This window comes from Motacilla alba, chromosome 1, assembly GCF_015832195.1.
Source record: "Motacilla alba alba isolate MOTALB_02 chromosome 1, Motacilla_alba_V1.0_pri, whole genome shotgun sequence".
Classification (NCBI taxonomy): Eukaryota; Metazoa; Chordata; class Aves; order Passeriformes; family Motacillidae; genus Motacilla; species Motacilla alba.
In genome coordinates, this window is record NC_052016.1 from 17,673,996 (window position 1) to 17,689,666 (window position 15,671).

The window sequence follows — 15,671 nt, forward strand, 5'->3', positions numbered from 1 at the left end:
CACTCACAGCAATTTAGGGGGAGCCAATAAGGAGTCTTAAACAACAGCAACTTCATTTGCTAATGTCTAATTAATGCAATAAACATCCCAGTAACAAATGAACACATTCTTTTTGATATTTACTACTCGTTTCTTCCAGGACATCTGGGAGATATGAAACATCTGGGCTTGCTTCTTCCAAAGTGCACAACTGATAGGTCATTAAACCTTGTGGTAAGCTACTTAACTCCTCCTAGTGCTATCAGTCTTCCCAATGATGGGCTATCACCCAAGTGCATCACCTATAGCATTTTTCAGATCCCTTACTTTAAAAACAACCACAGTGGAAAGACCTTTACACAAAGAAACATACCTTCCATTGCTCATCAGTCCTCCATCTCCTCTTTGGAAGGTGACTGTGTTTTGGTTGGAAAAAACAAAACAAACAAACATACACACACACGCACACACATATAAGACAGGGAAAATCAATTAGTAATAATTAAAAGTAAAAATTCAAACTTCTCAGTGTCCGAGGTCGGAGGTCTCTTGGCATCATCCCATAATAAAGTGCAGAAATGACAAGAAGAGGCTCAAGCACATTGAGGCTCATTTAGGATTTCACTGCACATTACTGCTTGCTCTGTACCTTGCAAGGCAAAGCAGCCACCTGGGCAAAAGGCTTGAATTCACCACAGGCCCCTTCATCTGACTTTGCATTGCAAGTCTGAGCCATGTGATCAAATTGTTTTCTTGGCACGCTTCTCCTTCAGTACATAATGACATTGCACCAGTGAGTTAATAACATCATGTCGTAATGCAGTAATATAATGTCACCACACAAATATGTCATTTCCCAGGACAAACACAAAGAGGTGGCAGCTCTATTACAGCTGCATCCATCTGCACCTTTTCCATTAGAAGTACAGTTTAAGAACTAGCACCCACACATAAATGCATACATGGCAGTGTCACCGGGAAGAAAAAGTGTTTCCAGTCTTCCATCCATGGGGGATGCCAAGGACATAATCAGAGAGAGACAATTGTTTTTATTTCTCCATTCACTGGTGTTTGACAAAAAACAGCCTCTGCCTTATCTATCTATTAACAGGATTACATTTCAGGGCAATATATGTAAACCCACATTACTGGTGAGATACTAATTGACAACATTCGATGATCTTTTCTGAAACACTGAAAAAATATTTTGAATCAAGGCCAACAGGCTACTCTGGTTCTCAGTGGCAATATCCCATTATTTATTGTCAGGCATAGATAAGGCAGACTATTAAATTATACCAATGTCCTGGACACCTGCAGCCTTAAAGGCCTCTGACTGGATGAGGGTTTGAATTTCAGTGAGGAATGGAAGAGTTTGTGACCAGCTTAATTTAAAATAGGCCTTCATTTGGAAATACTGTTTACCTTGGTAAGACAGGTGGTCCCATCAGTAAATTATAGCTCGCAGAGCATTTGCAAGATTTTCCAAGTATTAGTCCAAACTACACTAACTCAGGATTAGGCTTTCTATTACATACTATTCTAATGAGACAAAATTACTACAGCCAATAGAATTTCTGTGTTCATTAAAAAAATAAGCAATGACATAAAGCCACTGGGAAAACTCTTCTGATACCTTATAGAGTCCTTGTTACTTTATTAACTCCTAGGGTAATTTCACAGTGTACCTTCAGCAAAGGGGACAAAACTGGCCCCTCTGGAAGCTCTGCTGGAAGAATAGTAGGGTGAATAATTAGCCTTCACTGCACAGAAGACTAATACCAATATCAGGAAATCACTGCAGTCATATGTCACATCAAAATGGTTAATGGCTGAATTTTGAAAGGGTGTAATCAAACCAATTAATGAAAAGAAAATCAAAATGCAAGTATGGAAGGTGCTAAATAAAGGTCTGCTTTGAAAAATAAGACATGGTAAAACATTGTAGGTAATTAATTTTAGAGGCACTGCTACTTTCATTCACGTGGTATCTAACAGGCTGTCAAATGACTTCCACTCGTGGCTTAAAAGTGAATAATCTGAAGTGCTGTGCATATCATATGTGATTATGCAAAGATGTGGGTACTGCCTGGCTTTGTTTCCAAGTATCTTGGTCAACAGTATATTAGATGCTGTTTCCTTCCTCCTCCTCTCTTCCAAATTTAATGCCTGATTTCTCCAACTTTCTGCATTTGTCAAAGTGACAAGAAATAAGGAAAACGAGAAACAGAGGCTCGTTTGATAACAACCTTTATAAATAAAGTTTACAGATCAAAGGGAATTGCAGTAAAACATATTTTCTGAAAACTGCTTAGATTAATGCTCTTGGTTAGACTGTCATCTACCAGAAATTATTTTGAGGTAATTTTGTTGCCACTCATATAGCATGTACAGGTGAGTTTTTAAATGTGCATGTCATGTGAAAAAAACAAAAAAAAACAAAACCCAACAATATTTGTGGTCTACAAAATATTTATATCCCTGTGTACCTTTATAAAGCAAAGCTAAAAATAAGGAGCTAGCAGGAGATTTCAGCAACGTTTGCCTGACATATTTTATTTTCTGTGTAGGAAGGTATGGAAAAATTCCCAGGCATGCCATAAGAACTCCATCAAGAAGACATGACAGAGAAATCTCCTTGCTACAGCCATAATTGCTGCAGGGTGGCTGTGGCATAAGAGATTGCTGAGAGAAAAAAAAAAAAAAAACAAGGATTACAGAATCTGCTCCTTTTTCTTTTGCATGTCCTGGTGGTAGGAACTGTTTTCTGGGGTTTTTTTGGTGTTTTTTTTTGTTTGTTTGTTTGTTTTGGTTTTTTTTTTTTTTTTGGTGTTTGTCTGGTGTTTTTGGTTTTTTTGTTTTTGTTTTTTTTTAATTTTTTAATTTTCTGTGTTGGCTCATCCTACACCCTTTCAATATATGCATCATCTTTAGAAGAAAGGTTTAGCTTGCAGCAACATTGTTTTTCCCAGGGAGGACTGAGTCTTGTTTATGTGATGTGTATGGAGCTAGGAAGAAGAACAGATTTTTTTGTTTACCCTTCACCCTGTACACCAATGTATGCATGGTTATAATCTCAATGACAAAAATAAACCAGAAAGCATTTTATTTATTTAATGTGTTTGGTGTAAAATGCTTTGGAATATCAACTAAGCTTGACAAAATTCTTCTTAAAGTGTGGCCATGTCACTGGGATGCTACAAAAACCCCCCATATTCCTGATGCCATCCATAAGTGGGCTACCTGAAGCTGGATAGAGAAGGTGCCTTTCTTTTAGCATCAATGTTGTGAAAGGCAAGACAGCTAACAACAGAAGATATGGTCAGGCTGCCAAAGAAAGCACTATGTTTATCGTTCCTGCCATACATTTTGTCAGCATTTTTTCCTCCAGTTTGATTTCTGCAATTACAAAACAAGGCTAAACGCCTGAATAGGAGTGTACTTAATGCAATGCAGGCTTGTAGATGTCACTGTAAAAATAAAACACACAGACAGCTGGCTTTATTCATCCTGTCTCCACTTCAAAAAGCAGCAGAGCAATTTCAAGGGGCAATGTAAGAGGAGGGAGGGAAGGATGTCCCTATCACTGACCCACCTATCTTCCTTGCTTTTTATCACCAAGGAAGCAAAAAAGCTCTTTCAGCAGTCTTTGCATCTGATACATGTTCTTAGAAGGCTGAAGACCTGCAGGGATGAGATTGGTTTTCAAAAGAAGATGAAAAAATAACCTCTGTATAGAGAGATTTTGAAGGAATCCCCACCAGCCTCTACTTCAAGGACTGCAAAAATGCAGAAATATAATCCAAAGTGCATTTTAAATGCATAAATATTTCAGGAAGTTATATTGTATATATTTGTATGAAAACCAGCATATGTTAAGGAGCTTTTCACATGCTTTTTATTAACTATATAAGGAGGTACCAAAACCATTTACTAATATTATCTGACAAGGTTAAACCTAATCTTCATGCCTGCTAGAACTGGAAAAATATGAATGTATAGTAAGTTGACATTCTGAGGCAAGGAAGCTTTAGAAAGCTTTAGAAAGCTTTCTGTATGCCTATCTCTAGTAGGCCACATTTTCCTACTGCAAATGAAAACTTTAATGTTGCCAGCCAAGTCTCATTCCTTTTACTGATAAGCTGTTCCTCAAATATGAATGTAGATTAATCCTCTTTTAATAAGCATTAACTCAGAACAGATAATCAGCACATAAAAATTCCATCAAATCTTCTGTCTACCTTTGGATAATTCTGTCACATAGTTTATCCTCATTTAACAGTTTCAGGAGTTGCACATAAAATGTGTAACGTTCCATGATTCTCTATCTATTTTTAATTTATTTTCTATTTACTGGGTTTCAAAAAATCTTTAATCCCAAGAAGCACTAGTCACTAAATAAGCTTACCTATTCATAAGTAAAAATACATATTTACTTTTGTTTGCATGACTGATGGCCTAGACACTTGAAAACACCTGAATACTCTGGTGAGTGGGTACTGGCACAACAAGTTTGAGGGCACAGGAAAGATAAGCATTAAAAAAACCCCCAAAAAACCCAAAAACCACAAACAAACAAACCCAAAAAAGACCCCATCCAAACAGTGCAGCAGTACTTTAGCTTTCACACAAACTCACAAAAGTGAGACCAATCCATCCTTTATATTACAGGAGAAATGGTTGAAAAGGGATGACAGTTGTGTTTAGTGTCCTTGTGGCAGATTTGGTTTTGCTGAGAGTATGTCATGGTCACAAAAATGCATAGTCCTTGTACAGCTGCAGATGGTGACACTACTACTTACCAACAGCAATCTAACAAACATATTAGCTAAATTTTGTGTTTTGTAGCACTGATATTACTGAGAATCAAGGCCTGGTGAGTCATGGAGGAAAGGGAAGTGGAGAACAGTGACGTACAGAATTCTGGCTCAGTAACTACTGGAGTCAGTTCAATTGAAAATAACTAAAAAGATTTAGCTGTGATTATCAATGCCACTTTATTTGGGACCATCTGAGACATTGATCAGAGCTTATGAAAATATTCACAAAGACAGAAAGCTAAAAGTATTGAACTCGATCAGTTATTCTGCACTGACACAAATCATTACAAACTGCCTGACATTTGCTGTTTGCTCTTCTCCCACACATGTTACAGTGGTATAGTCTCAAAGAAGAAATTGTATATCCCAGGAGCCTAGTAACAGAATACAAATAACAAGTGGTCCTAGTGAATGACCCAAAAGAACATTTTTAGCAAGTAATTTAAAAACTGTGTGGATTTGGACTTTTAAACAACTGTTTTTAGTGTTCTGTGTTCTACACACAGGCAAATGCAGATGAAGAAAAATAAAACAAAAAATATTCACATCATAAATAAGAGGGGATTTTTTCCTGAGTGTGAAATAAAGTAAGTACATAATTGTTACACTAATAGATTCAATTCTCTACCTAATAGATTCAATTCCCTACCACACAGTCAAATCCGTATGTTCTGCAACTCTCTGAAGGAAGAATTTAAAGCAGATGTCAGAACAAAAAGTGTTCTGACTTTACTAAAATATAAGTATATAAGGATAAATTCATCTTTAGTAAAAATTCATTGACAGCTGTCTTTGAGGAGATTCTGAAAGCTACACACACTGTCTAAATAATTGTATCTAAATCCAAACTGTTTATGAACCATAAACCTTTGAAGGGAACAACATACAGTTGTGAGTGTCAAACCTCCACAAGCACAGGCATGTCTTTCTAAATGATATTATCAAGGGCAAATTCATATATTAGAGAATTAACAAAGTTTGTTATGGAACTCTGGGTCTAAATATAGGAAACATGCACTATGTTCTGTTATAGAGAAAGTACTTTTTTAAATTAAAAAAAAAAAAAATTGGACTTCATTACTGGAGTACCTAGGCCCTCAATTCCTCCAGAAGTTAGTACAAGCCAGGAAATAGAATAGTTCTGAAAAGTCCACAAGGTGCCCAAACTGCTTTTAAAAAGGAACATTTTTGGCAGTATCTCTGATATATCCCAGTTACCCAGCACATGTGGATCAACAGCATGAAATCACGCTCAGACCCTGTGGCTCCAGCACAACCCTGTGTCAAGCCAATACATGCCACAAACGGAATGGTAAAAATGCACCACAGTTCAAGACAGCTGACAGAGGCACAGTCATAGGAGCCAAATGCAAAGATGTGTTACTAGTTCTGGAAAAAATCCTATATTGTGTCTCAAAGAAAAGGCAGTAAAGTGTTTAGGGTGGGATGTGTTGTGCCATAGTTTACAGTAACCTGACCAAATCTGCCTGGAAGCCAGAGGAGCAATCTTGAGCCCCCAGAACTTTTCCACATGACATTTCTCCCTCAGAATGTCATGGGCTCCTGGAACACACACCACCACCTTTGGTCATCTGCTCTTTCCTGCTAAGCTGAACACAAGCTGTGGCTGAAGACAAGTAAAAGTGAGAAAGCAGCTACTGAGCATGAGGAGACAGCTCTGGTAAAGGCAACTGAGGGCCAAACTACACCCTAAAAACTTGACAGGCCTCTGCTGGAAAACAGCAATATTTATCAGCCTTTAACACTATAATGCTGAAGTACACTTATTTTTGAGTTTCTAAATCTTGGGATTAGGTATGAGAGCAGAAACCAATTGTTTGTATTAGTTATTATTATTAATTGTATACTCTATTTTTCCTGACTATTCATATGTTGAATAAAGTGTTTGCAATCTGCTGTTTCAGCCACTCTCCATTTATCCTTCACATATCTTTAATCATGCTTATGATAACAGTCTACCATATGCTAGCTTTTTAAAGATAAGAAAAATAGGATACCAGCTCTGAGCTGGGTAGTAAGAAAAAACTCCAAATATTTCAATTTCAAAATCCCTGTTAAGTCAATGAATGCATCAGTTAGTGGCTAGATTGCTTGAAGGTTCAAACACATCACAGTAAGGCAAACATGTACATAATTGAGAGCTGAAGTAGATGAAAGTTTCATTTCTCCACTTGGACCTGCTAAACTGTTTGAGCTTTAAAATCAAAATTCAGTTATATATGAATAATGCTTGTTTATGTCAAGTTAGTTCAAGCATCTGGTCCTGAAAATTACTTTTAAAACTGCATTTCAGAGAGCCAGGTGAGTTAAGTATGCAGATTTATAGTGACAGAGACATGGTTGGTGGTAGATTTTACTTTTCCCTGGAATCCAGAGGAGAATGAGGACTACATTTTTATCACAGATAGGCAGCCAGAGTATTTCTCCTTGTGCTTGGTCTTAATTCTTCATATCTCACATATTCATAAACACTTTGATAGCTAATGCTTGAAATGGTGTGTTGGTGAGGTAAGAGACAGACTAATGGACAGTACCTGCAGGGGTGAAGGTGAAGGACTGAACTGCAAAACAAGAAAGCAAACACATTGTGAGTTATACACCCTGACACAAAGCGCTAACTGCAGGGCACGAGTTTCCTCTGGAAATCTCTCAGTTGGGGTTGAATATCATAAGCAGGACATAACAGCTGAGCTTAAAGCACCAACCAGCCAGCAGCCAATGAGAAATGATGGTTGGAAAGATGAGCACTGAAGTTTGACAGTCACATTTGAAGACTCTCTGTGAGGACATGCTGTAGTACAAGCTGTAAACATTAGGATGAACTCTGAAGCATGATCTGTTATCCACTTTCCTTGCTGAAAGCATACACAATTTCATGATGCAACTGATGTTCACATCACACTTAGATGCAGCAAATGCTGTGAGAAGGAATGAGTTGCACAAGACATGCTGTTCATAATTATTTACAGTTATGCTCTTCAAGTTATAACAGACTGCTCTCAATTCTCCCTTACCCCAATATGCCAACTCACATACAGGACTAATAGTCCTCCTTTCTAAGAAAATCTAGTCTCAGCTTCTGTCCAAAGCTTTAGGTAGGACTACTTCCTAAGAGAAATAACAGCACAGCTGTCTCTAGTATGGAAAAATCTTAGGATCTAGAATGATATTTCATGTCAGCACATGTATAAGTGTGTGAGATATATATTAATTTCTCAGTTAAAACCACTCCACCCCTCAGAGAGTAGAAGTTACTGCTATTAAATGAAAGAAAAAAAACACCTTGGGACAAAACACAACCCATGAATGACAGAGATCATGTGGTGACATAAAGTGAGGTTCCACAAAAACCAAGAAGGTCCAAAAGACACTGGTCTCTCCTTCCTCTCTTTCCACTCCTTTTCTTCTTGTCCTTTCACTAAGCCAGTGGAAAACAAATGCAGCAGAAAGGATTGAAAACCAACATGGAATAGTTTCCTGCTGTGCCCAGTCAGGACACTGAGGAGTCTGAATATAGCTGAGCTGAACTGGGAACAATTTGGCTATGACTGATTGTGGGTTTTTGGCGAGCTGTTGCTCAGCTATTTAGGGAACCTGAGTCCTTGGTTTTGCCTTTGATAACTTGTAAATAGAAGGGTACTTGTGTAACTTACATGTGATATAATGTCAATATTAAATATGCTCTGTCTTTAACTGGGAAAATATTTTCTCTTTTTAAGTGTTAATAAGAACTACTTTAAAAAGTGTTAATAAGAGAACCTACTGCAACATTTGAAGAATTGGGGGTTTTGTGTGTCAAATTAGCTTCAGAGTAACCCATTTTATGAGAGTTCAGCTGACTTCCCAAAAATTCATAAGAATCCTGAAAACAGAATAATACACACAACAAAGGTTGGGGAAAGATGAAAATATTTTCATTTGGCAAGAGTATTTAATTTTCCAAATGTAGTTTTCAAAAACTAATTTATAATTGGAACAAAAATTAAATGAAAGAGAACATTCAAAGATGTTCTGCCTCCAAGACAAAACTGTTCATGGCTTCTGCCTTGGGTAAATTTTGACAACACTTCTCTGTCTAATACATCACTCTTCCAGCTACAGGTATGAAGTCACTGATTAAGTACCTTCATTTATTTGCCATGCACATGGCTTCAGAGACATGTTAAGGCACAGGAAAGAAGAAGGAGAAGACAAAAACGTTTTAACTTTCCTTGTAAGGGTCTAGTCTAACTCATATTTGAACACACAAATGATGCTGCACTGCCAACAGAGTGTCTTCTGAGCAAGGGGCAAGAGGAACAGCTAATCCTCTTTGTACTTTTTTAATGCTAGATGTGCTAGAGATGTAAAAATATTGCCTTATGATAATGATGAGATATGGTACCGAGCGATGCATTTAAAGCTTCTCATACACCAGCAATTTCACAGCATACATTTAAAACAAGCATACAGAAGTCACCCAGGACACTTTTGCTGTAAGTTCAATGTGGTTTTTAGGTAGGTTTAGTAGCCCCTCTTCTTTTTATGATAGCACCTGCTGAGATGGCAATAAAGTCACTGCTCTTACCAGCATAATTGCTGAGCCCCTTCCTTTTCTTTCTCCGCCAGTACAGCCAGATGCTGAAACCCATGAGAATGACCCAACATGCACCACCAATGCCAGCTATAAAGGCAGGCTGCTTCACCACATCAGTGATTTGCTCAGTTATGCTGTTGTTATTTTCAGTGATGACAACTTCATTACGACCTCCTGCACAAGAGAAATTGAACAGAATGTGGTTATTCTGGATTCTGCAACACACAATGGAACCAGTACAACAAATTAAAAGTTTTTTAAAAATAGTAATGGATCTCAAAAGAATTACCCACAGCAGAAGAACTTTAGGAAGTAGCAAGGCACACCACAACCTCAGTGTTTCTAGAGTAAATCCATAGCCATTTTACAGACATATATTTGCAAAGACAGACCTATAGCACACTAGAGGTAACCTAACAGATGCCAAGCCAGAGCTTTTTTTTTAACAATACACATATTTTTAGTTTGTTTTTCCATAATTGCAGGCAGAATGCAATAACGAGAAAATGGATCACAGGAAACTAATAAAAAACCAAATCAAACAATCAATAAATAGCTTTTTCCAAATGAGTACTCCAGATACACAATATGCTACATTAGAAAAAGGCCAAAAATTCTTACTCAACTCATTTGTTTTCCCTGAATGCTAGATTCCAAATTTGAAATAAACAATAAAATAACTGCGCTTTCCACTGGGGCAAAGATGCATTTTCTAGCAATTATTTCAAGGGGAAAACAGTTCATACAAATTCTAAGTGTACCATCTCTGACACAAAGCAGAAAATTGCACAGTTAACTGTAAGCGCTGAACAATCACAGCAACAGATGCTATTTTTTTCACCTAGAATATGCATGCAAATTCTTAATATCAAACTGCAAGAAATAATTATTGCTTGGAATACCAACTAAGTGAAATGCATCAAAAAATTACTATATAGGATCTCAAATTTTATATTACAGCAGAAAACTGCAAATTCCAGTAGATGCTCCCATTGGTTTTTTGTCCCTCTTTCTCTAAAAGGGAACTTTTCTAAAAGAAAAAGCTTGGCATTTAGCTTGAAAACAAATGCTCATAAAAATCTGAATGGAAATCCAGGAAATGCTAAAGCATATAGTTCCAGGGCCAGCACTTTCAAATTGTCAAAAATAGTTACTTTTGAAATTAGGAAATGCAGGACATATTTTTCTAAAAAAAACCCCTGAATTTTATTCTATGCATATTTTATATAAACTGCCCACATCTGCAGTTTTGAAATTCATGAAAGATTATCCATCATTTCCAGTAAAAGCATTTATATAGCTCAATCCCTGAAATGTTTATGCAATATTACCAGATGCCTGTATGCACGCTGAAGAGCTGCAGGAGTAGCTACTCTATTGAGACAAAGAAGATGTAAACAATATGATTCTCAGTTATGAGAGTCTATCACACACATAAAGGTAGTTGAACATTGCAGTAAAACACTGAAATGGTCACTCAAAGGAAATTATTAGAAGTACTGTATCATTGAGCCATGCTGTGAAAATGTACATACTCCTTTTCTATAATTCAGCAATGCTTAGATTTACTTCTTCCAACAGAGCAGCTCGCTGGCTTCAGGCTAAAGCCAGCGCTCAGGATCTCTGGCTGGAGCAGATCTGAGAAGTCTAACACTTCCGTCCTCATTTCCACGAACACTTCTTTGCAGGTGACCCGGATTTCACACAGCCATGTTTTATAGAAGGGGATCCTTTGAGAAGGTCCCTCTGGGACTGCCTCTGCCCAGCACTGCCCCTGCCAAGATGCAGCTTCAGGCCCTCAGTAGCACTCAGAGCTGGGCTGGATTAGTCAGGGAGAAATGCAGTGCCCTGCATGCCATTGCTATCACACTATAGATAACCTCGGTGAGTTTATTAGTCTTCCTCTCTTTCAGCACCATGGCAATATTTAGTACTGATGCCTGTCTGCTTTGGCAATCAGACTGTGGAAGCTGTGCTGGAGCCTGGCTTCCTTTCAGTTGTTCTGGGCAAGGAACAAAACAGGCTCCCAGCAAGCAGAATAGGTTCCACAGAAAGATGATGCCAGATGTACAAAAAGTGCACCAGTACAGGTGTCATGCACCCATCTATACTGGCCATGCTGGGAAGCTTTACCAGCATCAGGCTCTGGGAGCTGCAGCGGTCCTTTGCCATACTTGCATCTGTTTTCTTGCCACTGCCCAATGGCTTCCAGGCCTGATTCAATAAGTGAGCAGCTGTGGCAAGGAAAAAAGCAGGCAGCAGTGGCTGCTTCATCTGATTTTCCATGTTTTTTTTCTGCCCATGGAACCAATCCATAGGAGCACCCCAGCGCTGAAAGAGGAAGGGCTGACAGTAAAACTAATAGAAAGGGGCTCTCCATGGCATGCTCTTCCAGACACAAAATCGATTTTCTAGTAGAAATCAGCATGGGAGTTGGAGTTGCTCTAATTACCATTAACTTGCAGTTAATTTCTGTGCCCTTTGGAGGGGAGGCCAACACAGTGGGACAGTGAGGAAACAGGTAGTCTTGGCACTGCTTCAGACACAGCCCTGCTACCAAGGAGAGGAGCAGTCAGGGAAGTGCTGGTGACACCAGCTTTGGGAGTGGATGCTCCTGGATTCAAGAATGAGTTCTTTTCACTGAAGTCTCCAAAAACATCTGAGGATCCTCTCTTCTCTAAGACCAGAAAACAGTCTTTTGAAATGGCAGGACATGAGAGCAAACTGCAAAGTGCCTGGGAAGAGGTTTCAGTGGATTGCATGCTTTGCCTCTGTTCTAGGGGAAGATACAATCTGTCTCCAAATTACCTTCTAAAGTTTGCAGTCTGGCTGTTTGCTCGTACCCTGCTGTGCCTAGCAATTACAACTGCACAAGTAATAATTCATTTACATGTCAAAATAACATATGCTTTGTGAATTTGATGATGGAAGAATAAATGGAGACATATGAATGTTACCCACTGACTTTTGATGAAATTAATATAATTGTTGGGGGTTGGGGAAGCAAACAGCATTAGTCTCGTACTTCTTTATATAATATTTAAACAGAAGTAATAAATATGTCATCCAAGGTACCAGTGTACTATTTCATATACTGCAGGTGGTTCAGTAACAATGCTGTCAGTTCAACTAATTAGAACATAGACAAGGGAAGTGTGCGACCTGTAACGCTCCATTGTTCCTGAAGACAAAACCATAATGAAATATAATGTCTTCCTCCCATTGGAGAGTAATGAAGAATAAAACTAATTTGTCGGACCAAAAATTAATTAGACACATCAGATTCGATTGTACCTATTACTGTGAAAGTTTGCAGCTGTTCCTCATATTATTATGCCAATGATGGAATGTAAGAGGGACCAGGCCAACTGATGAAGAGAAATAATAGCTACAGCATTAACCAGCATTGCCCTTATCTCCAATTTTACTTTTGGCTTTCCAAGTGAATGTTTTTTAGCATATCATTAGTGATCATAAAAGTTTTATTCTTGATTCTGCTTGAGTCTTCCATAAAATTTTTCAACATCCTGCTTCAAGTATGGGCACAAGATTCCTGTAACAGTGAGACAATTTCTAACAAAAGGAATAATATACTTCCTACTGCTTCCTATTCTCCTTTTTTTGCTTTCTGGATTGTCACAGGTCTGTTATCTAAAATTACTCTGGGAGGCCAGTAGTTGATTATCCACCATGAAAACCAGTTATTTTCAGAAAAAAAGGCCTGAAACATTTTTAGAAGAGTGAACCCTGTATTGAAAAATAGCACCTTTTTTATACACTGTACTCTGTATCTTATGACTATTAAAAGTTTTTACTGCTTAGAAACACAGCTTAACTCTCCTGCACCATTGACCTGTTCTCTCCATAATTCAGCATTTCTGGAGCTGTTCATTCTGTTTGCAAATTGATAAATGGTATAGATAAACACTAGACCATATAGAATGCTAATATAATAACTCAATAATGCTCTCCCATTCATTATGATGTTTTGAGATTTATTCATTAGCTCATTTTAAATCCATATAACTACTTTTTTAAAAAATTTATTTAAAAATAATTTTAAATTTTATAATTTCGATTCCCATTCAAACATTGAATGGTGCCAACTCAAGTTTTTCACAAATGCTATCACTTAAACATTGTTACATTTATTAAGCAAATTTATAGTCCGAGAAATAGCTGCTAGCAATTCACGATCAAAAGCAAAATTGGGCCTAAAGAAAAGGGAGATACAGACCATATAAGTAATAAACACATCCAGCTTCAGGCTCCCAAAACAGAAACAGAAATGACAACAGAAACATAACCCAAACAGAAACTACTCCCTGTTACTTTTCATGCAAATGACTCTCAAATGTGCAAAGATGTCACCAGACAAACTTGTTGAAGCAGACATTCTGGGATCTTTTAAGGAACAAATAAATATAACTAAGAATTCTGGGAATCATCCAGCAAAGACCTTTGGTGCAAGTATAACTCACAACACATTAGGTGGCACAAGGCTATCCTATGTACTTAAAATGCAATACACTTATTGTGCTTTGCTGGAATAAGTGCAGTGTATTTTCTGCCTAGTTAGATGGACCCCTTATTGAAATAATTTTAAAAAAAGGTCCTGGGTTTCTTGCATTTCAAAAATCAATTTTTTGTTTTCACTTCTGGATATCATTATTCCCTCTTTTCTTTAGTATTTCTATGGCACTTCCACTCTTGCATTTCTGTCTCCAGTGAGACTTCAAAGCTGAAGTATCCTAGCTTCTGTTTTGATGAAGGGAGAACCTGAATATTAGTAAACATTTAAGCAAAGCTTATGGGATGGCCTTTTCTAAGGGTCTACACAACACATTAGTCCATGTTTGGGACAGTGTATTGACAACATTTTATAGAAAGAAAATATTTAGTAACAACAGAAGTCCCCCAAACAAAAAAATATCCATTAAGTAATAACTAAGTTAGATCATACAGATAAAGGCAAAAAAATTCCTGTATTGTGCACTAAAAAGAGGTTCTGCTTTGCACAGCTCATTTCAGGTTTGCTAAACATAATTACTTCTAGTCTTCCATATTGTTCCCATCTTTATATTTTATATTCAGAAAAAAATTCAGAATAAATAAAACCTGTGTTTCCCTCAGGTCAGGAAATTAGTTCTGCATGGAGACCACTACCAAGAAACAACTATTACAAAGGCTGGATGATAATGCAACCTTTGCTCTCTAATTGGTCTAAAGACAACTTTTGCTTTGACAGAGGAGGCTTGTCTTCTTGGGATACATGAGAAACATTGACTTACGACATTCAGAAAAAAACTGGTAATTAGTGTCTTAGGCATCAGTGGAATGAGTAGGGCAATATTCCAGCCATCTTAACAGAAGGAAAAGGGAGCTCAGGATCCACACATCTGCCAACCTGCAGAAGCGGTAAGCTCATTTCAAAAAAAACCCAAAACACTAAATCAGTTTCACTAGGCCATCTGCATTTTCTCATATGTCTTAGGAACATAGTTCCCTTCACTATCAGCAAGAACCCTGCAGCAAGAGAAGAAAACCTCATCAGGCAGTGGCATGTAAAAGCTAACTAACCTAGCTAACCTAGTCAAATCTCATCTTTTCCTCCACAGACTTTTACACTTCCAGAAGTGATGTATGAAAGCATTTCTGAGAGGAAAAAAAAAAACAAAACAACAAACCACAAAATAAATCCCAAGCAAAATAAAACAACAGGACAGACAATAACTTACCTATTATTATGGGTTGTGGGTCACTTTTTACTCCCACACCTGCACTGGTGCTTGCAGCAACTTCCACGCGGTACTGGATACCTGGATATAGGCCACCTATTACTACAGACCGAATGGCTGCATCTACTGTTTTGTTGATATGAAAGCGAGTCTCATTACCTAGGCACCAGATCTGGGACAAAAGTTGATGTGTTAAAAGAGATGAAATTCTTCACACTCACACAATCGCAAATAGGTATGACATATCAAGGTATTTCACGGCAATCACTTATTTGGGACTTCTTGATAATCTTACTGTCCAGGAATTGCTGAAATTGGGATGATTTAGCTCAGCAAAGTATCCCAGATTAGCACAGGACCAAGGCAGCTGCAAAGACTGCTTGCAAATACCTCTCTGGACTCTGGCTCTCCATAGAGTGCAGATTCTGCGCTTACACTTAGAAGCACAGACCAGATCATCCAAGTGGCAAAGATGTGTTATACATTAATCAAAATCTTGTTTATCAAACCTTTTGTGTAAAAAAACCCACATTTTTT

At 37.8% G+C, this 15,671-nt stretch overlaps 1 protein-coding gene across 5 annotated transcripts in view; it reads right to left on the bottom strand.

Annotated features, from left to right (window-relative positions):
• The window catches only part of ROBO2 (roundabout guidance receptor 2), an 865,191-nt gene that overhangs the window by 53,656 nt on the left and 795,864 nt on the right, over positions 1-15,671 (bottom strand). For all 5 annotated transcript variants that reach the window (XM_038136167.1, XM_038136152.1, XM_038136160.1 and 2 more), the window contains exons 17-19: positions 15,135-15,306; positions 9,388-9,570; positions 353-395 (exon numbers count right to left, since the gene is read on the bottom strand). In XM_038136167.1, the coding sequence (XP_037992095.1) occupies positions 353-395; positions 9,388-9,570; positions 15,135-15,306 (398 nt within the window). The remainder of the gene's footprint in view (positions 1-352; positions 396-9,387; positions 9,571-15,134; positions 15,307-15,671) is intronic.